Raw genomic sequence first — 27,434 nt, 5'->3', positions numbered from 1 at the left:
AGATGTGGTCTAGATGAAATTACTATAAGGTGCATTCACAACTGGTTGAAAGCCCATACTTACAATTAATGTCCTAAATCTGCAGCAAGGGAGATTTAGGTTAGATATTAGGAAAAACTTTCTAACTGTGAGGGTAGTTAAGCTTTGGAATAGGGTTCCAAGGGAGGTTGTGGAATTCCCATCATTGGAGAGTTTTAAAACAAGTTGGACAAACCTTTGTCAGGGATGGCCCTAGGTTTACTTGGTTTTGCTGCCACAGAGATGATTTCTCAAGGTCCCTTCCAGCTCTACATTTTTATGATTCTATGACCACAAGTGTTTGGGACCATAGTAAGTTAAATGGTGGATGGGTTTGGATATTTATATATGTGGGGAAAGTCCTTTTTTTTTTTTTTTTTTTTTTTTTTAAATACAGCTTGTAGGATGAGCTCCCACAACATAGAATGGATACTTACAGATATTTTATTTATGAATATATGCTAAAGCCAGAAGGAACCACTGTGATCACCTGATCCGAACTCCTGTGTAACACAGGCCATAGAACTTCTCTGAAATAAATTCAGATTTATGGACTCTCATTCCCTTATATCTCAGTCAAGAGAAGTGAAAAATCTCTTTTCCTGTGAACATCCAGTATTCAGATTTATTTTAATGAGCTTTTGGTATTTTACTAACATATCCTTGCTGTAGATGGAAAGAGAGTGTGAAGGGGGCACTGACCTATGATTTTTGATACTCAAATGTAGTGTATTATTCTGTTTCTTTAACAGTTAACATTGTCATGTTTAAATAAATGAGAAAATAATTTAGATTCCTGCAGAGGATCTCTGGTGAAATTCTGCCCTCAGCATGTACGCACACTTCCTGACTTTTGCTGGAAGCTGTGCATGTATATCTGAGGGCAGAATTTGTCTCTTCACTGTACTATTTAGTTCAAGTGACTTCTTATTTTACACATGCAGACAGCAGTGATGTTTTGTCAGAAAGATTTTATGTTCCTGGTGTGAAACCAAGCTATTTTCCTGTATTTTAAAGTTAGAAAATAGTGTTGTTTTAATACTGAAATTACCAGGTAAAATATACAGTAGGGGGTTTTGGTTTTGGTTTTGTTTTTTTTTTTTTTTTTAGTCTGGTCCTGGCAGTTTAGTTTTTCTTTTCTCGCCTGTTTTTTCTCCTTCACCGTCCCAAATTTCAGACAAGCAAGGAGCGATTTGATGTATATGTTAAATGTTTTGATATTCATTGTACTTTTAGTTAGATTGTAAGCTCTTTAGGGCAGGGATGACCATTCTGTGTTTTGTTAAGCACCTAGCACAATAGGGTCCTGGTCCATGATGGGGATTTCTGGTGCTTCTGCAGAACTATTACTATTAATTCTTAATTTCAAAGAGGATGAATTGAAATTTCAGTTGTGAAGATGTAAGGTTAAAGCTGTCTTAAAACTCAAACCTACAGTTACTTTTTTTCAAGACATATACAGCATAGTCTGTTCACTCGAGCGAAGTCAGCACTTGGGAGTTAAATCTCGCAATTTTATGCCCACATAGTATCATTTTAGTTTATGGCTTTCAATTTTATGTTCTTAAGTTTAAATTTTAAACGTCTAAATTTCCTTTGAAGGAGTATGATGATGTGGTTAAACTGTTAGGCCCTTCACAATAGTAGCTTTTTTTTGATTGTAGTAATCATTGTAATAAAATAAGCTTCAGTTTAGGGATGTCTGTGGCACTTACAGTGCTAAACTTAATTTGACGCAAACAATGACAAAAAGTCCTTCAAAACTTTTTGGCAAACTCAAGCATCAGTTAAGTCTACAGCATCTTAAAATCTGCTGCTGTTTACATACTGCAACAATGGCTCAAATTAACAAGTAGCAGCTAACTGAAGGAGAAACTGGCTGCAAGTTAGGAAATTCATACAGTATAATCCCTTTATGTAACATAAGGACTACTTAAAAAAGACGTGCATACAGCCTAAATTTCATGTAAAAGTAATGACCACCTGTATTTGCCTTTACCCCTAAACACTTAAGCTGTTCCTAGAAATTGTTTAAAAGAATGTACCACAAATCAAAGGGGTGTACAAATTTAGATAAGTTGTGTGGTGAAACTGTTGCGAATCCCTCCCCCCCATTAAGCAACCCAAATCCTTGCAAAGTTTTTTAAACATATGCTGCCCCGGTGTCCTGGACAATCAGTGAGGCCATTGGGCAATCAAGTTGCTAAAGGAGCACTCAAGGAAGACAAGGCCACTGTGGAAAAGCTAAATTTGCATCAGTCTTTACTGCAGAGGATGTGAAGGAGATTCCCACTTCTGAGCCATTCCTTTTAGGTGACAAATCTGAGGAACTGTCCCAGACTGAGGTGTCAATAGAGGTGGTTTTGGAACAAATTGATAAATTAAACAGTAGTTCCCCTGGACCTGATAGTATTCACCCGAGAGTTCTGGAAAAACTCAAATACAGACTCCTAACTGTGGTATGTAACATATTGCTTAAATCAACCTCTGTACCAGATGACTGGAGGACAGCTAATATAACAATGATTTTTTTAAAAAAGGCTCCAGAGGTGATCCTGTCAATTACAGGCCATTAAGCCTAACTTCAGTACCAGGGAAATTGGTTGAAACTATGGTAAAGAACAGACATATAAATGAACACCGTATGTTAGGGAAGAGTCAACATGGCTTTTGTAAAGAGAAGTCATAACTCGTCAATCTATTAGAATTCTTTGAGGGAGTCAACAAGCATGTGGACAAGGGTGATCCAGTGAACTTGGTGTACTTGGACTTTCAGAAATCCTTTGACAACATGCCATGCCAAAGAGTGCTAAGTAAAGTAAGGAGTCATGGGATAAGAAGGAATGTCCTTTCATTGGGAAAAAGATAGGAAACAAAGAACAGGAATAAGTGGTTAGTTTTCATAGTTGAGAGCGGTAAATAGCAGAGTCCCCCAAGCATCTGTACTGGGACCAGTGCTGATTAACCTATCCATAAATGATCTTGAAAAGAGGTGAACAATGAGATGGCAAAGTTTGCATTCGATACAAGCTTATTCAAGGTAGCTAAGTCCAAAGTAGACTGCGAAGAGTGACAAAGGGATCTCACAACCCTGGGAGTCTGGGCAACAAAATGGGAGATGAAATTCAGTGTTGATTAAATGCAAAGTAATGCATATTGGGAAACATAATCCCAACTATATATACAAAACGATGGGGTCTATATTAATTTTATCACTTAAGAAAGACCTTGGAGTCATTGTGGATAGTTCTCTGAAAGCATTTGCTCAGTGTGCAGCAGCAGCAGCAGTCAAAAAAAGCTAACCATGTTAGGAACTGTTAGAAAAGGGATAGAATCTAGTTAATAAGACAGAAAATATCATAATGCCATGATATAAATCCACAATATGCCCACATCTTGAATACTACTTGCAGTTCTGGTTGCCTCATCTCAAAAAGTACAGAAAAGAGCAACAAAAATGATTAGGGGTATGGAACAGCTTCCATATGAGGAGAGGTTAAAAAGATTGGGACTGTTCAGCTTAGAAAAGATGAGGGGGGGATATGATAGAGATCTATAAAATCATGAGTGGTGTGGAGAAAGTGAGTAAGGAAGTGTTGTTTATCCCTTCACATAGCACAGGTATCAAGGTCGCCCGTTGATAGGCAGCAGGTTTAAAACAAACATGAGGAAGTACTACTTCACACAATGCACAGTAGACCTGTGGAACTCATTGCCAGGAGGAGTTGTGAAAGCCAAAAGTTTAACTGGGTTCAAAAAAGAATTGAATAAGTTCATCGAGATAGATCTATTAATGATATTTGCCAAGATGATCAGGGATGCAGCCTTGTGGCTGGGTGTCCTTAAACCTCTGAATACCAGGAGATGAGACTGGATGACGGGATAGATCACTTGATAATTGCCCTAGTCTGTTCGTTCTCTCTGAAGCGTCTTTCAGTGGCCACTGTCGGAAGACAGGATCCTGGGTTAGATGGACCATTGGTCTGACCCAGTATGGTCATTCTGATGTTCTTATGACAAATGCTATTTTAGGTAATTGCATTTTTCCTACAGACTAAACTGAGTACATGTTCTCTTGCCATATACTATTTTTGTGAACTGTAAACAATTCTTTCCTTCTACATTGGAATTGGCTATATTTTTATGGTAGGTAAAATGGCTTGTTTATGTAGCTTGTAAAGAACTTTTGCATCCTTTAGAATGAAAGGTGCTGCGTAAATTTTAGATATTAATACTGCTCTGGGTAAGGCTGCGAGTTCAGAGGGATGAAGTCATGGATTCCGTGACTTTTCAGGATCTCTGTTACTTCTGCAGTGGCCTTTGCAACTGGCCTGTGGGCTGCCTGAGCAGCTCAGGCAGCACCTGGGCCAGCTGCACCAGCGGTTGCTGGAACAGTCTCAGGCCACCACCACACCCCCACCCCCGCAGCAGGAGTTTGGGTATAGAGGGGGCTCAGGGCTCGGGCAGGGGGTTGGGGCACGGGAGGGAGTGAGGCAGCATTCACCTCAGGGAGCGGCGACATGTTCCTCCATCAGCTCCTAGGTGGAGGTGCAGCCAGGTGGCTCCACACGCTGCCTCCGCCCACATGCGCCGGCCCTGCAGCTCCCATTGGTGCGGTTCCCGGCCAATGGGAACTTCCAGCTGCACCAACCCCTTCCCCCTGAGCACCTGTGGCACTCCTGGGCCACCCCCCCACCCCCACCCTACCCCAGAGCACCCAAGATTAGTCAGGGGTATATAGTACAGGTCATGGACCGTGAATTTTTGTTTATTGCCTATGACCTGTCCATGACTTTTACTAATGATATCCATGACTAAAACGTAGCCTTAGCTATGAGTAGTTGCATTTTCATGAGTTCATTAACTGCTGCATTGGTTGTCTGAAATGCACATAACACATGTATCCATTAGGAATTGATATGTGAGAGTCTTGTGGTTTGCTTGATACTGTTTTTACAGGTTCTTATGATCCCCATCCCCGTAACACTTGAGCACTTCTTAGCTTTCTAAAAACAGAAATACCAATAAGAATTGTTTTTGTACGTGTTCTCTCAGTCTTCCCTCTTCCCCCTCCCCCCATCTAGCTCTTAAAGTGTTTTGTTTGATTAGTTGTTTGGAGGGTGGGTAACCTGTGGGGGTGTTTCTTTGTGTAGAAACAAAGGAAAAGCTGACTCAACCAAATGAGTGGAGAATGATTAGATAACTGAAGTCACTCTCTTAAAAGATAAGAATGATCACAGACCTAAGTCCAGCTCTTTTTCTTCTGTATTAATGGACTTCCTCCTTTAGTTTACAGCTTTCTGCTTTCAGAGCAAAGCAAATGTAACATTGAAGATTGAGCCTTAGTCATCAGGATTCTCTTCTCCCTTGAAATGGGGTTTATTTTCACCAAAGTCAAAACTGATATTTCCATAACACTTTGGTTCTTCTCTACAAAGTGAGAAATATATAAAACAGAGTAAAGAGAACATTTATAAAGTGGAGATACAAAATAGAGTAGCAATGGAAGTGTTGAAAGCTTGAAATGTGGCAACACACTGTAAGTGGATTGAATGTCAGGAAACTCTGTAGAATGGAGAAACAACTGAGCTTCTACAATATTTTATAACTTAATTCATGAGTCATTAACATAGGCGCCGACTCTGTGGGTGCTCTGGGGCTGGAGCACCCAGAGGGAAAAATTAGTGGGTGCTCTGCACCCACCAGCAGCCAAGTTCCTCCCCAACCCGAGTGTGCCGTGCCCAAGCTCCTCCATCTACCTCCCAGCACTTCCTGCTGCCAAACAGCTGTTTGATGATGCTTAGGACTTTCCAGGAGGGAGGGGGGAGGAGTGGGGACAAGGCACGCTCGGGGGAGGAGGTGTAAAAGAGGTGGGGCAGGGACGGAGACTTGGGGGCAGGGGGTGGAATGGGGATGGGAAGGGGGCAGGGACTTTCGGGAAAGGGTGGAATAGAGGCAGGGTGAGGGCAGTGCAGGGGCGAGGCCAGGGGCAGGGGTGGGGTTGAGCACCCACTGGGAACAGTGGAAGTCGGCGCCTATGACGTTACTGATTTTTATCACATGCATACAAGGCTTGAATGTATGCAGATGTCCTTAAAATGTTACCTTTTATACTAACTTTATGCCATCAGTTTCAATGTATCACTGTAGGAGATCCGAAGGGGAGCAATTTACCTGCTTTTTAAAAAAATAATTGTTTGCCTAACTTTGTTAGTTCTGAGTGGGGGAGAAATTCCTCCCTCCCCCTAAATGTACCCTATGCAGCATACAACTGCTTTTTGCTTATCTCAATCATTAGTTTGCCCTCTGTTTAATTCCATTAAAATTTCCAAAACAAAATCAACTTTGTTGAAAATTACCTGCTTTTTAACCTTCATTCAAACCACTCGTGGTTTTAGGTTTGGGTAAATGGTTACAAGCTGAATTGAATCCTGAGCATCCAGCAATGCAATTAATACAGAGCATTAACTATTTATAAATGCTCTTTTCACAATGATTGGAACAGAATTACCATCATACCCTTAAAAAGAAAAGGAGTGTTTGTGGAACCTTAGAGACTAACAAATTTATTTGAGCATAAGCTTTCATGAGCTACAGCTCACTTCATCGGATGCATTCAGTGGAAATGCAGACTAATACAGACTAACACAGCTGCTACTTTGAAACCCATCATACCCTTATTTGTTTGATTATTTTCTTTTTAGCTTAAAAGTACCCAAATCATGGCTCTGCAGTATCAGCTTCTCCCAGTACACGATCCAACAATAATGTCATATACCTCAAGTGTTGCTGCTTGAATGATTTATCACTGTATGATCACAAACCTGTAAATAATGGTGACTAATCAATAGGAAAGAGCAAAATTGCCTTGGAGAACCTAGAAAGTAATCAGAAATTGCAAGGAAATTGAGTCAGTTCCTCAAAAATATTCATAAATATACATAACCACCTCATTTATAGAGGAGAAAACAAAAAGCATCTGATTGGTCTTTTTTTAAAGGAAGTTCCCAGACTCTTAATTCAAAAACTTACAAAAATCTATAGTAATAATTATCTTCATAAGATGGGGTCTCTCCCTTTAATTTCAGTTGGAAATCAAATGGTGCCTAATGTTTGAGTGAGATACATCTGACTGACATTTATGATACCACACTCTTAATATACAGTGGTCAATAAACACATTTGGAAAGGCTTTACTAAATGATCCTTTCTCCAAGTTTCTTGGGAGTGAAAAGCTGAATTAATTAAAGTAGTGACTACTCTTCAAATTACTGCAAGTATTAAAAGTAGGGCTGTCGATTTAATCACAGTTAACTCATGCGATTAACTAAAAAAAATTAATTGCGATTAATCACAGTTTTAATCACACTGCTAAACAGAGTACCAACTGAAATGTATTAAATATTTTTGAATGTTTTTCTACATTTTCAAATATATTGATTTCAATTACAACACAGAATACCAAGTGTACAGTGTTCACTTTATATTATTAATTTTTATTCCAAATATTTGCACTGTAAAAGTGATAAAAGTAATAGTATTTTTCACTTCAGCTCGTACAAGAAATGTAGTGCAATCTCTTTATCATGAAAGTGCAATTTACAAATGTAGATTTTTTTTGTGTGGTTACATATCTGTACTCAAAAACAAAAAAACAAAAACACCCATGTAAAACCTTAGAACCTTTAAGTCCACTCAGTCCTACTTGTTCAGCCAATCGCCAAAACAAACTAGTTTTGTTTACATTTATGGAGATAATGCAGCCTGCTTCTTATTTACGTCACCTGAAAGTGATAGGTAAGCACATGGCACTTTTGTAGCCGGCATTGCAAAGTGTTTACGTGCCAGATATGCTAAACGTTCATATGCCTCTTCACGCTTCAACCACCATTCCAGAGGACATGCTTCCATGCTGATGACGCTCCTTAAAAAAATCATGCGTTAATGCAATTTGTGAATGAACTCCTTGGGGGAGAATTGTGTGTCTCCTGATCTGTTTTACCAACAATCTGCCATATATTTCATGTTATAGCAGTCTCAGATGATGACCTAGCACATGTTGTTCATTTCAAGAACGCTTTCACTGCAGATTTGACAAAATGCAAAGAAGGTACCAATGTGAGATTTCTAAAAATATCTACAGCACTCAATCCAAGGTTTAAGAATCTGAAGTGCCTTTCAAAATCTGAGAGGGACCAAGTCTGGAGCATGTTTTCAGAAGTCTTAGAGCAACACTCCAATGTGGAAACTACAGAACCTGAACTCCTCCCCCGCAACTCCCTCCAAAAATCAACCTTCTGTGATGGCAGCTGATTCAAATTATGAAAATGAACATGCATTGGTCCACACAGCTTTGGATCATTAGCAAGCAGAACCTGTCATCAGCATGTATCCATGTCCTCTGGAATAGTGGTTGAGGCATAAAGGGACATACAAATATTTAGTGCATCTGGCATGTAAATATCTTGTGACACCAGCTATAACAGTGCCATGTGAACGCCTGTTCTCACTTTCAGGTGACATTGTTGCCTGTAAATATAAACAAACTTATTTGTCTGAGTGATTGGCTGAACAAGAAGTAGGACTGAGTGGACTTGTAGGTTCTAAAGTTTTACATTGTTTTGTTTTTGAGTGCAATTATTATTTTTACATAGTTGTACATTTTGTCATGAAAGTTGAACTTACAAGAGATCACACTACAGTACTTGTATTAGGTGAATTGAAAAATACTATTTCTTTTGTTTATCATTTTACCACTGCAAATATTTGGAATCAAAAATAATAATATAAAGTGAGCACTGTACACTTCGTATTCTGTGTTGTAATTGAAATGAATATATTTGAAAATGTAGAAAAACATCCAAAATATTTAATAAATTTTAATTGATAGTCTCTTGTTTAGCAGCGCAATTAAAACTGCGATTAATCATGATTTTTAATCACAATTAATTTTTTGAGTTAATCATGTGAGTTAACTGCGATTAATCAACAGCTTTGCTATGTAGTCCTTTCAATACCATCATATATGTGTTCTTGTAAGCAAATGCAAATCTTTGACTGGGCTCACGAAAGGATTAACCGGTTGTGTGATACTTATGTAGAAGGCCATGCTATGTCATTTATGATGGTTTGTGACAAATCTGTCAGGTAGTTTAAATCATCAAAACTGCTGCTGAAGTAACTTGCTTAAAAGAAAGTTTGTTTTCAAAGATACTGAGGTATTGATACTGACAGTTTTTGTTTACAGGTTTCAGAGTAGCAGCCGTGTTAGTCTGTATTCGCAAAAAGAAAAGGAGTACTTGTGGCACCTTAGAGACTAACAAATTTATTAGAGCATAAGCTTTCGTGAGCTACAGCTCACTTCATCGTGAGCTGTAGCTCACAAAAGCTTATGCTCTAATAAATTTGTTAGTCTCTAAGGTGCCACAAGTACTCCTTTTCAGTTTTTGATTATTAAGCCATTTCATATCAGGGTTCTGTAATCTGTTCTGACAACTTGATGATGAGTCAAGGCACTGGAAAAGTATGTAGTGCAATTGACAATTATCATCCCCCAGAAATAACAAGGATTATACATATTCTGCCATAAGAAAAATCTTCTCATTCGCAGACCACCCTACAACTAAACTTTTATTTATGTGTTGCTTTCTGGGTTCCTGTAAGGCAACTGAATCAAATAATGGACTGTGATCTCTGCTGGAATGCTAAGCAGAGATCTGGAACTCTAGTGTTCTTATTTGATAAGTCTACAAGTAAGCAGATCTTGGTGGTTATGTGTTTGTTTAAAGGAAGATTATTTATTATCTTTGAATGATTAATAAAATTATCAATCCTTAAATCTTCCTCATCTTGATGAAACTTCTAATTACTCATTTAAATGACCCCCAGACACTTCCTAAGGGCCCAATTCAGTACCCAACTAAGTAGATCCTTGTCCCCTTATGAAAATTTCAGTCAGATCTTGCTTTAGAACTAGTTGAGATCAAGTTTGTTTTTAGATGGGAGCAGTTTCTAAAGTAATAGATTTGACTTACTGGCTTTTTTAGGGGATAGGATGTACCTGTATGTAATTAGAAAAGGAGTACTTGTGGCACCTTAGAGACTAACAAATTTATTAGAGCAAGTGAGCTGTAGCTCACGAAAGCTTATGCTCTAATAAATTTGTTAGTCTCTAAGGTGCCACAAGTACTCCTTTTCTTTTTGCGAATACAGATTAACACGGCTGCTACTCTGAAACCTGTATGTAATTGTATCACTAAGAAATGTTCCCACACAACAAGTGCTTTGATGATATTTGACTGAGTGATTGGAGCTGAAAAGAGATACTTCACTGAAGGTAAAATAGTATAATGTGAAGCTAGTGCCTATTCCTGGTTAAAGTCAATAGCTTGTTCTTCTATCTTTTCCCCAAGGAGTCTCAGCAGATGCTTGGAAGGTTGATTCCAGAAAAACAGTTACTCAATGACCAACTAAAACAAGTTCAGCAGAACAGTTTGCACAGTAAGTATATATAATAGATATCCAGGGGTGAAAGTAATTTAAGGGACTTACCGGTATGCAGGGCCGGGGTCCCCCTCGGGTGGAAGGGGCGAGGCCTCAGGCAGAAGGGGCAGGGCCTTTAAATCCCAAGACCTTTAAATTGCTGCTGCTACCCCGGGGCTCTGGCGGCAATTTAAAGGGTCTGGGGCTCCGGCTTCGGTAGTGGTGGCTGGGAGCCCTGGGCCCTTTAAATCACCGCCGGAGCCCCATGGTAGCGGCAGCCGGGAGCCCCGGGGCTCCGGCGGTGATTTAAAGGGACAGGGGCTTCGGCCACTGCTGGGAGCCCAGGGCCCTTTTAAATTGCCTACCTGGAGAAGCTGCCCCCTGCCAGTATGGTCAACTGTGTACAGGCTCTTGCTGTACGCCATACCAGACAGTACTGGCTTACTTTCACCTCTGTATATATCTAAAAATAAGTTTGTCTATTTGCACAACATATCATTTGTATCACTGATAATTTTTTTTATCTAGCAAGAGAAATGCTGAGAAACGGTACAGTGTGTGACCTAAAGATGTCCGTGTAAGAAAATATCTCATTTGACAATATGTTTAAAAACAGGAGATTCTCTTCTTACTATCAAAAGAGCCTTAGAAGCCAAGGAACTAGTACGCCAGCAGCTTCGAGACCAACTAGATGAAGTAGAAAAAGAAACCAGATCAAAACTTCAGGAGATTGATATTTTCAATAATCAACTGAAGGTAACCTATGTTAATCCCTGTTTTCTAAATGTTTGGTTGATCAGCTGCTAATTTGATCATGGGCAGAAACATTTTACTCAAAATTTTTCTAATCAAAATGTTAATGTTAAGATCATTTTACTAAGTGACAGCATTCTGAAATATAATGTACACTTCTCCTTTTAAGAAGACAACATTTGGATAAATTGGCATTTACTCTACACTCTGAACAAGAGGTTCCAGATTAAATCTTAACCCACTTGGGAATAAATTCAAATGATCTGATCCCAGATCTATGATTACACTTGAAAAAAACTACCAACCTCTACCCTCCCCATCTATAAACAAAAAGAAAAGGAGTACTTGTGGCACCTTAGAGACTAACAAATTTATTAGAGCATAAGCTTTCGTGAGCTACAGCTCACTTCATGGAAATGCATCCGATGAAGTGAGCTGTAGCTCACGAAAGCTTATGCTCTAATAAATTTGTTAGTCTCTAAGGTGCCACAAGTACTCCTTTTCTTTTTGCGAATACAGACTAACACGGCTGCTACTCTGAAACATCTATAAACAGAGGTTCTGGAAATATGGTGGAATTACTGCTTCTGCAAATTCATACACCCTTCATTTTAAACATATCTGTAAAGTGACTTGACTTCGATTTCTATGCAGAATTTTTCTGTCACACTTGTTCCTGACTGTAGTTTGTTTTTCTTTTCTCTTCATACTTTCACTTCTCCTGTTTTTAGTCAGTTCACAGATTGATTAGTCAGTTGTTGAAACTGTGCTTCATCAAATCACACAGTAAAAGCAGAGAAATGGCAACAGCTAGGAGAGGAAGAGCATCCTTCAAAGATAGTGCTTAAGACTTCTTCCTGACAGTTACATTAAAAAAATGGAAAATGATAACCTAATATGAAGGAACTTTTTATCTCACTGTTTCCATGGATATTTTAAAAAAAACAGCATCCAGGAGAAGATACAGTATTTCCTGCAACATACAACTAGTATATTGAATGTTCTCCTTTTTGTTTTCTATATTTGCAACAAGAGCAAAAGTTTTATAGCTGATTCTGTTTTGAAATTAGATCTAATTAGGAGAATTGTCTTTATATTAGGTTAATTTGGCTACAGATATGAATTGCATATCTTTTGAGTGAATATAACCTAAAATAATGTTGTTGAATTAGATTTCTAATTCACTTTTTTCTTGAAAAGGAAACCACGCTAATCACCTGTCTGTCAGTAGTTGATACAACACAATGTTTTGAGAGATAAGGTAAACTGAATAACTTAAAAGTATTTAGTGTGCCTTTTCACTACTGAGACTATAGGTCAAGTCTTATCTGATGTTCTAATGTGATTAAGATTACTGCTCCTGTTTTTAACAACATAGTATATGATCCGATGAAGTGAGCTGTAGCTCACGAAAGTTTATGCTCTAATAAATTTGTTAGTCTCTAAGGTGCCACAAGTACTCCTTTTCTTTTTGCGAATACAGACTAACACGGCTGCTACTCTGAAACATAGTATATGATTGTGGCTCGTCCTGGAGGTGCCCAAGACTGAGTTGCCTTGTTATCCCCCACCCCACCTCCGAAGAGACAAACTTGCTGGTGCTTAACTGAGCATCAGCTCCCTGACAACACCAATCTGTAAACCACACAAACGATCCCCTCAGGCCATTGTCAGCCCTTGCTTTGCTTTAGATGTTAACGATAGGTGCATCCCTGTCACCAACTCCTTTGTAGCATTCCCCTGTGATATCTAGACTCTGTCACCAGCTACTCAGAGAAATACCAGTTTTGCTATCACCAAAGGGGTGGTGTAAATGCCAGCTTCTTTGATTCAAATGAGGATCAGCCACTGTATAATATCACAGCACTGAGGTACATTTTATAGTGAAAACAATCATAAGTTTATTATCAAAGAGAAGATTTAAGAGAGTAAGGATAATGGAAAGAGGTTACATATAAAGCAAAATTAATACATGGTTTCTAGAGACTACAGTTAAGTTTAACAGGCTATCCGTCAATCTAAAAGCAGTCTTCAAAGCATTTCCAGCCAAGGCTGTTTGGGATCCCATTTTCATTAATGTAATCACACTGCCCCAATTACTTCAAGTGCAGGAGAAAGGGATCCTGTTGCCTCTTTATATTCCCCAAAGTAATTGTTCTTCACTTCCTCCTGTTGAGTTTGTATGCAAATAGGTCTTCCATTGTGCTGGCCTACAATGCTTTATTTACATGTGAACGGAGGCAGACAGGTGAATATACATTATTTGTCAGAAACCTGTATGCCAACTCTGCATTGATTCGAATGTTAGGCACTTATTTTGCGCGCGCGCGTATGTGTGTAATTATTTTTATATATATATATATATATATATATATATATATATATATATATATATATATATATATATATATATATATATATAAAAAAAAATGTCTTGCATGGTATTTGTACTTACCTTTCACAACAATATTAGTGAACAGTGTTCCCCAGCTTTTACTGAGGATCTCACATGACCTTTTTTGTGGATAAATACTATGAAAGCAGTATGTACTGTAGTGTAGGTATAGTGAGCTTATCAGGCCTGTTAAGCATTGCTGTTACAGAACAGTGAATCTTTTGCCAGTTGGCATTGAGGGGTTCTTAAGGTCACAACTGTAGATTGCACTACCATTGCATGTATTTTATAGTATTTTATATTCCCTGATAAGAGAAGGCCTATGGTAACCAGAGTAGTGGCTAAATTATTTGAATTATATAATTGTTTCCTTGTGTCTTAGTGGTATACATAATCATGTAACCATGAGGTAGAACACTGGTGGTTTGGCTGGCAGTTCTTCAACTCCTCCTAAATGTCTTACTTAATAAAAGTCCTTCTATTAAATTTCTCATTGTGGCTGGGGCTCTTCAGTCACTTATTCCTTCAAGTAAAAAATTCATGAGTGGACACACTGAGTGGGTTTTTGAAGCTCTTTGGAATATAATGTAACTCAGAGTTGGGTTTTCAAAAGCAGTATCTTAGGGCTTCCTTACTGAATACCTGAAAATCTTCAGGTAGTTGGGACTGCATGGTTGAGGCAACTGGTTTTAAAAAAAAAAAAAAAAAAAAAAAAGATAGTATGGAGAGTCTTTAACTTGTAGGTCACCAGTTTGAATTTGGTCCACGTCCATAATGTATGAAATGAGTTGGCTGTCTTAGGCAGTCTCCTAGTACAGTTTTTAGAGTAACAGCTGTGTTAGTCTGTAGCCGCAAAAAGAACAGGAGTACTTGTGGCACCTTAGAGATTAACAAATTTATTAGAGGATAAGCTTTCGTGGGCTACAGCCCACTTCATCGGATGCATAGAATAGAACATATAGTAAGAAGATATCTATATCTATATCTATATCTATATATATATATATACACACACACACACACACATACAGAGAAGGTGGAAGTAGCCATACCAACTGTAAGAGGCTAATTAATTAAGATGAGTTATCAGCAGGAGAAAAAAACTTCTGTAGTGATAATCAAGATAGCCCATTTAGACAGTTTACAGGAAAGTGTGAGGATACTTAACTTAGGGAAATAGATTCAATATGTGTAATGACCCAGCCACTCCCAGTCTCTATTCAAACACAAGTTAATGGTATCTAGTTTGCATATTAATTCAAGCTCAGCAGTTTCTCACTGGAGTCTGTTTTTGAAGCTTTTCTGTTGCAAAATTGCAACCCTTAAATTTTTTACTGAACGGCCAGAGAGGTTGCAGTGTTCTCCTACCTGTTTTTGAATGTTATGATTCCTGATGTCAGATTTGTGTCCATTTATTTTTTTGCCTAGAGACTGTCCAGTTTGGCCAATGTACATGGCAGGAGATCATTGCTGGCACGTGATGGCATATATCACGTTGGTAGATGTGCAGGTGAATGAGCCCCTGATGGTGTGGCTAATGTGATTAGGTCCTATGATGGTGTCACTTGAATAAATATGTGGACAGAGTTGGCATCAGGCTTTGTTGCAAGGATAGGTTCTTGGGTTAGTGTTTTTGTTGTGTGGTGTGTGTGGTTGCTGGAGAGTATTTGCTTCAGGTTGGGGGACTGTTTGTAAGTGAGGACTGGTCTGTCTCCCAAGATCTGTGAGAGTGAGGCATCATTTTGTAATAGGTTGTAAATCTTTGATGTGCTGGAGGGGTTTTAGTTGGGGGCTGAAGGTGACGGCTAGTGGCATTCTGTTATTTTCTTTGTTGGGCCTGTCCTGGAGTAGGTGACTTCTGGGTACTCTTCTGGCTCTGTCAATCCGTTTCTTCACTTCAGCAAGTGGGTATTGTAGTTTTAAGAATTCTTGATAGAGATCTTATAGGTGTTTGTCTCTGTCTGAGGGATTGGAGCAAATGCGGTTGTACCTTAGAGCTTGGCTGTAGACAATGGATCGTGTGGTGTGTCCTGGACGGAAGCTGGAGGCATGTAGGTAAGTATAGCGGTCAGTAGGTTTCTGGTATTGGGGGGTGTTTATATCACCATTGCTTATTAGCACAGTAGTGTCCAGGAAATGGATCTCTTGCGTGAATTGGTTTAGGCTGAGGTTGATGGTGGGATGGTAATTGTTGAAATCATGGTGGAATTCCTCAAGGACTTCTTTTCCATGGGTCCAGATGATGATGTCCTCAATGTAGCGCAAGTAGAAAAGGGGTATTAGGGGATGAGAGCTAAGGAAGTGTTGTTCTAAGTCAGCCATAAAAATCAACCTTTCCAGACTACTGTACCCTTTTCAGGAATCTGATTTGTCTTGCATACTGCCAGGTTTCACCTCACTTAAAAACTACTTGCTTACAAAATCAGACATAAAAATACAAAAGTGTCACAGCCCACTATTATTGAAAAACCGCTTACTTTTTCGTTTTTACCATATAATTACAAAATACATCAATTGGAATATAAATACTGTTCTTGTATTTCAGTGTGATACTTGACCCTGTTTTACACTTGGTAGCCTTGTCTGAAGCCTGAACCCCAGGCAGCAGACCTGAAGCATGTAATTTAGCTTTGTGGGGCTCCTGTGGCTTGGGGTCCCAGGAAATTGCCCTGCTTGCCACCCCTTAATGATGCCCCCATTTTTGCAATCCACCTAAACCTGTCCGATGGACCCCCCCCGGGGCTGCAACCTCTAGATTGAGAGAGACTGGTATAGAGGAGTTGAATACTTCCTGGAAGACCTGTGCATATGCCCGGGGGTGTGCATACCCCTGGTTGATGGGTCATTCTTCAGGATAGGTTGTAGATCCTTGATGATGCGTTGGAGAGACTTTAGTTGGGGAAGCTGAGGAAGCGTTGTTCTAAGTCAGCCATAAAAATGTTGGCACATTGTGGGGCCATGCGGTACCCATTGCAGTGCCGCTGATTTGAAGGTATACGTTGTCCCCAAATGTGAAATGGTTATGGACTTAGAACAACGCTTCCTCAGCTCTCGTCCCCTAATGCCCCTACTCTACTTGCGCTATATTGATGACATCTTCATCATCTGGACCCATGGAAAAGAAGCCCTTGAGGAATTCCGCCATGATTTCAACAATTTCCATCCCACCATCAACCTCAGCCTGGACCAGTCCACACAAGAGATCCACTTCCTGGACACTACGGTGCTAATAAGCGATGGTCACATAAACACCACCCTATATCGGAAACCTACTGACCACTATTCCTACCTACATGCCTCTAGCTTTCATCCAGATCACACCACACGATCCATTGTCTACAGCCAAGCTCTACGATATAACCGCGTTTGCTCCAATCTCTTAGACAGAGACAAACACCTACAAGATCTCTATCAAGCATTTTTACAACCACAGTACCCACCTGCTGAAGTGAAGAAACAGATTGACAGAGCCAGAAGAGTACCCAGAAGTCACCTACTACAGGACGGGTCCAACAAAGAAAATAACAGAACGGTACTAGCCATCACCTTCAGCCTCCTTACAGTGTGTATGATAAAACCCATTGTTTCATGTTCTCTGTGTGTGTATATAAATCTCCCCACTGTATTTTCCACCGAATGCATCCGATGAAGTGAGCTGTAGCTCACGAAAACTTACGCTCAAATAAATTTGTTAGTCTCTAAGGTGCCATAAGTACTCCTTTTCTTTTTGCGAATACAGACTAACACAGCTATTAACAAGAAAGACTGACAGTAGCTAATATTATTTTCGGGAGTGTGTTATGGAATAAGAATAATGAAGTCAGTGGGACCTGCTATATGTGTAGCATGATTGAAAATCAGGCCACCTATTTGATGCCTCAGTTTGGATTTGGGAGCCTAACTTTAGGTATCCCGTTTTGAAAATCTTGGCCTGTATATTCTATCTAGTTTAAATATATGTTTGGGTATGATACAGGTCTACCTGGATCCACTCTTTTACATAGAAGTGTAAAATAGTTCTGGGTTAAGGAAGGCTTATTATGTTACTCTTTTTATGTAATAAAGTTTGTGCATATACGTTGTTCATATACAAGCCCTGACTTTTACAAAGGCCACAATCATTTAGAAACCCTGTAAGATGGATCAGTTTTTTAAAAAAAAATCAATTTTTGGCTGCAGAGATCAGATATTAATTTCGATAACACTGGAGATTCACATAGTTAGCATGTGTGTTAATACAAGAGATGAAAGCCAGTAAATTAGTGTAGCCAACTAATTTAAAAATAGGCTTACGTTCCTGATATATTACTCTCAGTGCCAGAAAAAATGTGGCACACAACTAAAACCGTGTTCTTGAAAAAAGTCTGTCTTTGTGTAATATTTCATTTGTTTTCGATCCCGGTCTAGTCTGTGTACTGGACAAGTGTTGCATATGAATGACTGTTTATATTTGAGCATTTCTTTCTTCCAGTCAGTGGCAATGGAAGATGCAATGCTGCAGTGCCTGGCAGTTCTCCTGGGCTGCATCAGCTACTTACCTTTCTTTCTAAAGGTCTCCACCTCCAGTTATGTGCTTTGCTTTCCCATAAACAGATGAGTGTGCAGTGTTTAAGTTAGTATTTAATAAGTTCTAGAACAAAATCTTAAAAGTTTAGATCCAAATTTGAATTTCAATCTAATCTTTACTTATTGCCTAGATAAAAGTAATATTTCTTGTGTACCTTCACTTACAACCAGGACAGGGTACTAGTGAGTATAACATTTCAACATTTAAAACAATGAATCTCCTTGTTTCGACCATTGTGTTAAGAAACTTTAAACAGAAACACTTATGCTGCATCATACATAGTCTATTCCTATAGAGCACTGCATTTTGTGATGCTGGGTATTATACAAGAGGCTGTTAAAAATTCATCTTCATTAGATGGTAGTTTTTTCCTGGCTGCTGATATGGGGCATAAGGGAGGGGGAGTGTTTCTGTTGAGGCTAGCACAGCTGCTTCAGGAGTGATGATGCTTCGTGGGATGGGGTGGGAGAGCCCCTCAGTGAGTAGTGGGACTAGAGGAGTGGTGGGCAACCTGCGGCCCACGTCGCTTCCCGCAGCTCCCATTGGCCAGGAACGGCAAACTGCAGCCACTGGGAGCTGCGGGCAGCCGTTCCTGCAGACCAATGTAAACAAACTGTGTCGCGGACCTCCAGCGGATTACCCTGGTGGGCCACATGTGGCCGCAGGTTGCCCACCACTGGACTAGAGGTTGCCTTCCCCTTAGATCTAGAGGGCTGGGATGCTCCACCTCTGTCTGTTCCACACGCCCCTTGATCCTTTTCCCTCAAGGGCAAGTTTTGGTGGAAGTTTCACAGGGTAATCCTTGGAAATTTCCTGGACATCCTCTTGCCTCTCTGTGGGAAGGCAAGATTTGGCCCTAAGACAATAAATGCAATAGTTTAAGGTTTCCATGGCAACTTTACTTGCCCACATTATGTACTTACTGTCCCACGTACACTTAATAGTCTGCCTAGTTTTCAGAAATACCTTGTGAGTGTCTTAATTTTATCAGAATCTTTGCTGTTATACTTCTTGACTGTTTAGATTTGCAACTTTGACAGTGCTCTAATTTTTCAATATATTTATATATATCTGTGGTTTAGTTGCTTATTTTCAAACAGTGTCTACTTGCACCTTTTGGATAACACACTGGTAATCTTGCAAACACCACAAATGATGGATGAAATGTGGACTCTTAAAGTTATGAATATCTCAACAAATGTATAGCTTTCTAACTTAGGTAACTACAAGTCATATCTTTTTATAAAAAGACTGTGTATTTTTAACTGTATATTTAGCAGAGTTTCATATACTTCCGATTCCAAATCAGGTGTGTGGTTGACTGGTATATAGTATTTAATAAGTTCTAGAACAAAATCTTAAAAGTTTAGATCCAATTTTGAATTTCAATCTAATCTTTACTTATTGCCTAGATAAAAGTAATATTTCTTGTGTACCTTCACTTACAACCAGGACAGGGTACGTGCTTAGTTGTTATAAAATGAGCTTAGTTGTAAAGTAAGCCTATATATGTTTTTTAAAAAAAAAAATACAGTAGAACCTCAGAATTATGAACACCAGAGTTATGAATGACCAGTCAACCACACACCTGATTTGGAATCGGAAGTATGCAAATACAGTACAGTAATCTGTTAAATGTAAACTACTAGAAAAATATAGGGAAAGTTTTTTAAAAATATTTGACACGGTAAGGAAACTGTTTCTGTACTTGTTTTAATTAAATTACAATGGTTAAAAGCAGCATTTTTCTTCTGCATAGTAAAGTTTCAAAACTATAAAGTCAATTTTCAGTAGTAAACTTTTGAAAGAACAACCATAACGTTTTGTTCAGAGTTACGAACATTTCAGAGTTACAAACAACCTCCATTTCCCAGGTGTTCTTAACTCTGAGGTTCTACAGTATGCAATCCTGCAATTTTGGTGCAATCAGAGCTCCAACTGATGTGAATGGGAGTTCAGTGCAAAGAGTTCTAGCAAGATCAGGTCTGTACTCCTTTATGGATTTCATAACTTGGTGAACTTTTAAAAATAAATAACTAAATAAAAACTCTCTCTAAATTAGAGTAGAACTCTTTCTGAAGCCTATGGATGGCTAAATGGCTCTCGTTCTGTTTTAAATGTCCTGTTAAAATAAATTAGCCTTAGTGCAAATAGTTGGGCTTTATCTTCTTTAATTTTTTTTTTTTTTTTTGTTCTTGTGGGTTTTTAAAGTTTGATAGCTTTAATGCTCCAAGGATTTTAGTTCCACTTCTTGGCCTAATGACTTAGTCCTGTTTTTTAACTACTTAAGATCAAAGAAGAGAATTGTTGGAATAAAGAAATTAAGTGAGGATGAGGAAAAGGGGCACTTGGAATGCTGCTGTGTTCTTAATAGCTAGCCAAAAGTATTGTAACTAGTAACAGATTTCAGAGTAGCAACCGTGTTAGTCTGTATCCGCAAAAAGAACAGGAGTACATGTGGCACCTTAGAGACTAACAAATTTATTTGAGCATAAAATAAAGCTTATGCTCAAATAAAATTTGTTAGTCTCTAACGTGCCACAAGTACTCCTGTTCTTTTTCTAGTAACAGATTATCTTCAAAGCTGCCACTGCAAAGCCATCTCACTTTCTAAGTTCTCTGTTCAGTAGCAGTAGAGATGTTAGCTCAGGACTGATAAGCCAAGACTTAAACTGCAACTTGGAAATTGAGCCACTTACCAAACAAGTGTAAGTGAGGGAAGAGGGGGCAGGGCAAGAAAGGGAAGAGGTGCATCAAGGGAGTTCTTAGCTGAAAGCAGCTCCCACACGTAACTAAACTGAGCATGCCAAAGTCCCTATCCACACTTGAAATGACAGCAGCAGCAGCTTGTTCACCTGGAAAAACAGCTAGACCAGTGGTTTAAAAAACTCTAAATACAATGGAGCAGAATAAAATTACATATTTAGTGGAGTGGCATAGTGATATGGGGGTGAAGTGGCTTTATTGACATTACAAATGCATGAATTTTGGAGCTGATTACAAATCAGATAACTGTTCTTATCCATGGCTGACCTCTGTAATCTGTATTTCCCTCCTGATGAATGTTTATAAATCCCATTATTGCTAATGTTTATGTGAATTATGTTGAATATAGTTCAGCTTCATACAGGCCTAATATCTTGATGCTAATGGAAATTATGGGTGTGCATAAAGAGAAAACTTTCTTTGTGGTTACAGAAAATAAGTTAATTTGGAACAAAAGTAGAATCCTTAACGCTGCAAAATACTGTAAGCTGCAAAATTAAATAGGTGAGCTAGTTCTGTAAGGTGAAGCACTACTTCCAGCTTCAAGTGCCCTCTTCCTCTATTAAGCTGTACAAGGTCCCTTGCTCTCCTTGGCTCTCACTGTCAATGCTTTTCTCCTTTCAAATCCTCCCGCTGCCCTCCACAAAAAAAAATTGTGCAGTACACTAGTGCTTCTAGCTATGCGTGCATGTGCAGGACTTGAAAAATTTTCCAAATTCCCTGATCACTTGAGAATTAAGCCGGTTGTATGTTCTGTAATGCCTATCCTAGACTTCACTTAGCCTTTAAGGTTCACTGTGACTTTCTAAGTAGAGCTGGCTGAGAATTTTCCAGCGGAAGTGTTTTGTCAGAAAATGCTGATTAGTTGAATCTGAAATGTTTCACAGAAACATAGTAGGTTTGGCGACCTTTCAGTGAACCACAGGCAGGGTTCAGATGGAAACCTGCCTGGTTTCCAGCCATCTCTTGGTTGGCTCTGGGGAGCCCAGGCTTTCAGAATATATGGCTCTTGAACAGCTGCACCGGGGGATGTCTCCTGCAGCCTGATGAGGCAGCTACCCAGGAAGTCCTAGAAACAGCTGACTAAAATTGATGTGATTCTTCTCAGTTTCACTGTTGTTCAGTGGTGGGCAGCATTGAAACTGACAAAAATCATGTCAATTTCATTCTGCAGCTTCTGAGTCTTGGGGGACATATTTTGTTTCAAAAACACCAGGTGTCTATTTCTATAGTGAAAATTTTATGGAATCTCCATCTTGTGGGAAACTTTTTGAAAGGTCGAAAATTCTAGCAAACCAAACATTCAGAATTTTGACCCACTTTATTTCTAAATAATAGCATCTGCACAGTATTGTTTTGCCCAAACTGTTCACTTTTACTGTGGGTTCTGTTTCCATTAAAGTTGTAATATTTGAGGATAAAAAATAAAATTAAACTGAGAGCCAGGTCATTATATTCATTTTAACATTCTTCTTAGTTTCACAGATGTATCATGAGCTTTGTAGCATCTTGCAAATGACACTTGCTACTGTTTATCACAATCTAGTTATTTTGATACATCTTAAAATCTAGCCCAGCCTGCTCTGCTGTTTGATTGCAGTTATGGATTAATGTATGTACTTGTTTCAGTGACATACTGGTGTTTTCAATCAAAAAACATTCTTTGCAGACTTAAAAGGGAACGGAAAATTAATGAATGACTGTTACATTTAAGTGTTTTTAAGCTATAGGTGAGAAGTCACTAATGACGTTGCAAAGTAACCTGCTCATTTTCTTTTCCATGGCTGCTTGCCGAATTGCTTCTGATTTGTCAGAGTTCAGCTATCATTTTTACTGCTTTTATACACTTTCCAGTTCTGTTAATATACAAAGTCCAAATGTGAAAAAATTAAACACCTTACGTGAAAGATTTATTTGGAAAAAACTTAGTTTGTGAAATTCTGACAAAAGCAAAGATTAAGTGGCCCAGTATATGAATAATACCTGGGAGAGCACATGTTACAAGTTTATCCTTTATCTCTTAGGACTGAAAGTGTATAAGAAATATAAACCTATTTGGTCTGGTGCAAGTTTCAATATGTTTCACTAAGACATGGAAATTATTAGGATATATATCAAGTTCAGAGTTCCCTGCCGTAGAAGCTGAATAGTTTGCTTATTTTTATATACGTGAAGACTACTGTAGATTTTTCTTCATAAACTGGAAGTGATTATTTAAAGATGTGCAACTAATTTTCAAGGGGAGAGACAATTCTCAAATGTGTTTGGATAAAGACATTTCCAGTTCTTACAACTAGTTAAAGAAACACCTGACAAAACGATCAGACCCCAAAGTTAGGTGTTGTACAAAGATGTTCATAATATAATTTCTATTCATGTTAGTACTGACTTTTTATTATTTTAAACACACTGCATTCATTCATTATAACCCAAACACTTCAAGCAGTTCTTTTCACCCAAATCATCAAATTTGTGCAAATTAATATTCCTCTTTCTAGGCTTGAAAGGATTAGATCTTATTGGTAAATGTTGATTTCACCATACGCACACCAACCACTGAAATAAATATTTCCATTGATGATCACAATTTACAGATGGGCAAAGAAAGAAAAATGCTGCTTGAGAATTTGAATTGAAAGTAAGGGAATTTACTTTATCAGCGTCGCATGTCAAAACCAAACAATTTATGTTTTAACAGGTATAAAACTTTAACTTTTTGAATCTGTGTCTCTCATTAAATAATTGTCTGAACTCCCCATAATTTCCCTCAAGTGGAAAAATTTAAACTGAAAAAAAAATTTAAAAAAACCTTAAAAATAAATGTCAGTGTTATCAGTCAAAATAATTTTAAAATAAATATAAAAATCAAATTCTGCCAAACCTATCTGTTTCAGTGCCTGAATTCAGCTCTGAAAACACTGCTGGAAATATTCCATTTTTTGGAGAGAAAATAATCTTGAAAATGCTTCAGCAGTTCATATGGCAATGAAATACCTATGAATCTCAAACTGAAACATATACAGTGCAAAATAGTTGCCAATATTTGTAAGAACAATTCAGGAGTTAATTTTAAAAAAATTGTCATAAGAAGGTAAGAAATCTGACAAATTTATATAGCAAAGCTGCTAATAGTTTATTAATAAAAATAAGGCCACCATCAAGATAAAGAATATTTATTTATGAGGAAAATCCTTTAGCCATTTACAACAGCATTTAAGAAACAAGTCAGTCTCTTTGAACTCTTTATCACCTCTGGGAATATGACTAAAAGTGGAGAGAGAATAAATGTTTGGAAAGCTCTATGAGCCATACTTTAGATAACTGCCAGATAAATCGTAAATATTAAAAGCCTGAGCAGAGATTTCCAGCCTTTTGTGAAAATGTGTTCTTGCTGCCTGATTTACTTTTTAAATCAATATATTGATTATCACCTTATGAATGAAGGAAATAACAGTTCTCTATATATTGAGGAATGACAATTCTGATGTGGCATTTTACTCATTTGTGGCCCTACATATCAGAGACAATATTTCATGTTTATACAACCTCAACTTATACAAATATATAACTGTATTTAAACAAGGTTCTGTAACTTAATGAAAAATCCAATTACTATAGCAAGGAATGGAGACTAAAGAATCTATGGTGTAAACAATAAAATGTCAGCATTATCACTTTGAGGGCTAAATCATGGCAACCTGTAAAAAAAATGTCTGTCCTGTTGCCAGTTACTTGATTTTCAAAAATGTGGGTGGTAATATTTAAGAAGGTTTTGGGTCCTTAACAATGAGAAATGTGGAGCCATTTGTTGTGATACTGATATGTAGTACATTATTATATGCAATATTTATTTATTTATTTATTGGTTGCTGTAGGAGCTAAGAGAGATACATAACAAGCAGCAGCTTCAGAAGCAAAAGAACTTAGAAGTTGAGAGGTTGAAACAGAAGGAGCAAGAGAGGAAGACCGTAGAACTGGAAAAGCAAAAAGAAACCCAAAGGTAACAGTTTTAGTTTATGCTAAATACAAAATTTATTTAGTCATAGGTGTGCAGTGTTTCACATACAAGTAAGATAAACTTCTTGTTCCTAAGAATTTAATCTAAACTCAGTTATTTACTGAGCATCATCAGTATGTTGGCAGCTCTATGAAATGGGGAGAAAACTCAGGTCCTTAGCCAAGATTTTTGTTTCAGCCCAAAAGGAGACTGCACTTGAAAGGGGGAAAGCCTTGCATCATTGAGTCCAAAGCCTAATGTGGAGACAAACTCCTATGCATGTATAACCACACCCTTGCTGTTGGTTCTTCCTAGAACTCTCAACCAGCAATAATGTCTGGAGATGAGAATTTGGCAAAGAAACTAGACTGTTTGGTTTTGTTTGTTAACCGAAATGCTTCTCCAGTCCACAGATCTTTATATTTTTTTTTTTAAATGATCATGCTGTTTGGGAGTCTTAGGGAAAAATCAAAAAAAGGGTTTGATGTGCTTTTATGCATTTAGCTTGCACGTCTTTTATTACACACAAGACTTAAATACTGAACAAGGAATATTTTTGTTTTAAGTATCATTGTTTTCCATGTATATGGTATGAAGGCTAGCCAGCAGCTAGCCTTCCATAAGGGAGAAGTTTCATTAAAACACAGTAGAAAATTTTAATATGATACAGCTGTTGTAGCTGTTTGAATTTTGTTTTCAACATTCTTTTGAAACAATCACACACGCACTGTGGGAGTATTAAACTCTTGATCTAAACAAAAGCTCTTAGTCAAGCTAGCTAGAAAGGCCTTAAATTGTAATCAGGGCCATCAGACTGTCTGAGCATCCTGGGGCAAGTCACTTAACTATGTTCCTTCTTCCCCACTCAACCCAATTTGCAAAATTCAGTAAAAAAACAGGATCTTGCTGAAAACCATATTTGCAAACAAAAGACTTTTTGAAAAAATTGTTAAAATTGAAAGTGTGTTAATGGAGTCCAGTTAAAAGCCTCAAATTATTTACATAATGTTCTACATCGCTTTAAAAATCTCTAACATTAGTACTAGAGCTGGTTGAAAATTTTCCAACAGAACAGTTTTCTGTCAGAAAATGCTGATTCAATGGAACTGACACATTTTGCCTGGTGTGCCTGGTTTCTTGCCAACCCAGGCTCCCTGTGTCCCTGGCAGCCAGCCGGGCTCAAAACTTGGGAACTGCGGTTCCAAACTTTGGAGCCTGGAGAGCTGGGACCAGAAAATGTTGAAAAATTCCATGTTGGTTCTTCTGAAATGTTTTTTTAAAATGTCCCTCCCAAGAAAATATTGCATATCCTTTCTGAATCAGAAAAAGTTGAATTTTTTTGGAAATGCAAAATTTTCCAGAAGATGGAAATTCTAGGCCCCATGCAGTTCTAATGGGTATGTCTGAAGACAAACAGTTTAGGGTTCTATCTGATTCCCCATAGTTACATAATCATTAATCATTCGCTTGTGCCACCTGTCATTTACCAAGCTTAACGTTGCCCCCTAAAGTTTTCTAAAAGGTCAAAATAACAAGTAAATAGAAAATAACTGATTTGTCTCTTGGATAATATTTTAAATCTCCCAGTTTAATCTCCTGCTGCCTTTCAATGGAAGAGAAAAGATGACAAAAATATACAAGTGAGATAAAATAGGTAGAATGGGCTAGAGAATAGGTGAGAAAAGTAAATAAATGGAAGAGAGAAAGAAGCTAGGAGAGACCTCTACATACCAGAGGGCAGTGGGAGTGTTTGCTGCTTTTATTGTAGTTAGCAGGAGACATTCTACATCTTTTTACTGTTACAGGAAAGGGATAGGGTTTTGAGTAGTTTGCTAAATTTCAGTTTACTCGGCATTTATAGTTAAATCTGAGAGAGAATAACTTAAAATTCCTCAGCATGTGCACCCAACCTTTGGATGAATGAGGGCCTAGGAGCCACAACCCCAAGTTTATATTAACTTGTTTTGACTTTATTTGAAATGATGACAACTATGCACTGAGCATAGCACAAATAACTCAGTTCTGTTTCTTTAGCAGAGGAGTCTAGAACAGCACCTGCAAGGTGAGAGGGTCCCAGAGCTTGGGAACTTATAGGTCTACACAGCAATGGAACAGCCCTGCAGCCTGGGCCCTGTGAGCCTGAGTCAGCTGGCATGGGCCAGTCACGTTTTTTTCTTTGCTGTGCGGACATAGCCTTAGGGGATTGTGCAGGAGAAGAAAAGTATTTGAGTAATATGACCAGAACTGGCCATAGTTTTGGGACAGGAACCTTCCTAAAGTGCAGACGGGGTGTTGGGGAGAGAAGAGAAAATACCTAAAGTCTGTTTTCACTTGTTAATTCCTGATTTAAGGGCCAAATCCCAGAGTAACCCAGTTGCACACTAGAAAAATCTGTGAGGCTAGGGTAAGGGAAGAATCATTTTTTCATAGGCAACAGAGCTCCAATAGCTTTTATG

At 38.3% G+C, this 27,434-nt stretch overlaps 1 protein-coding gene across 25 annotated transcripts in view; it reads left to right on the top strand.

Annotated features, from left to right (window-relative positions):
* Nucleotides 1-27,434, top strand: part of ITSN1 (intersectin 1) — a 228,939-nt gene that overhangs the window by 96,783 nt on the left and 104,722 nt on the right. For 13 of the 25 annotated variants that reach the window (XM_038406525.2, XM_043508169.1, XM_038406518.2 and 10 more), the window contains 3 exons: nucleotides 10,431-10,518; nucleotides 11,117-11,256; nucleotides 24,857-24,981. In XM_038406525.2, the coding sequence (XP_038262453.1) occupies nucleotides 10,431-10,518; nucleotides 11,117-11,256; nucleotides 24,857-24,981 (353 nt within the window). Of the gene's footprint in view, nucleotides 1-10,430; nucleotides 10,519-11,104; nucleotides 11,257-24,856; nucleotides 24,982-27,434 lie in introns of all 25 variants that reach the window. The other 12 variants (XM_043508140.1, XM_043508185.1, XM_043508228.1 and 9 more) reach the window with 1 other exon arrangement.

The sequence above is a fragment of the Dermochelys coriacea genome, chromosome 1 (assembly GCF_009764565.3).
Source record: "Dermochelys coriacea isolate rDerCor1 chromosome 1, rDerCor1.pri.v4, whole genome shotgun sequence".
NCBI lineage: Eukaryota > Metazoa > Chordata > Testudines > Dermochelyidae > Dermochelys > Dermochelys coriacea.
The sequence above is the reverse complement of the archived record's forward strand: the minus strand, read 5'-3'. Positions and strand labels throughout refer to the sequence as shown.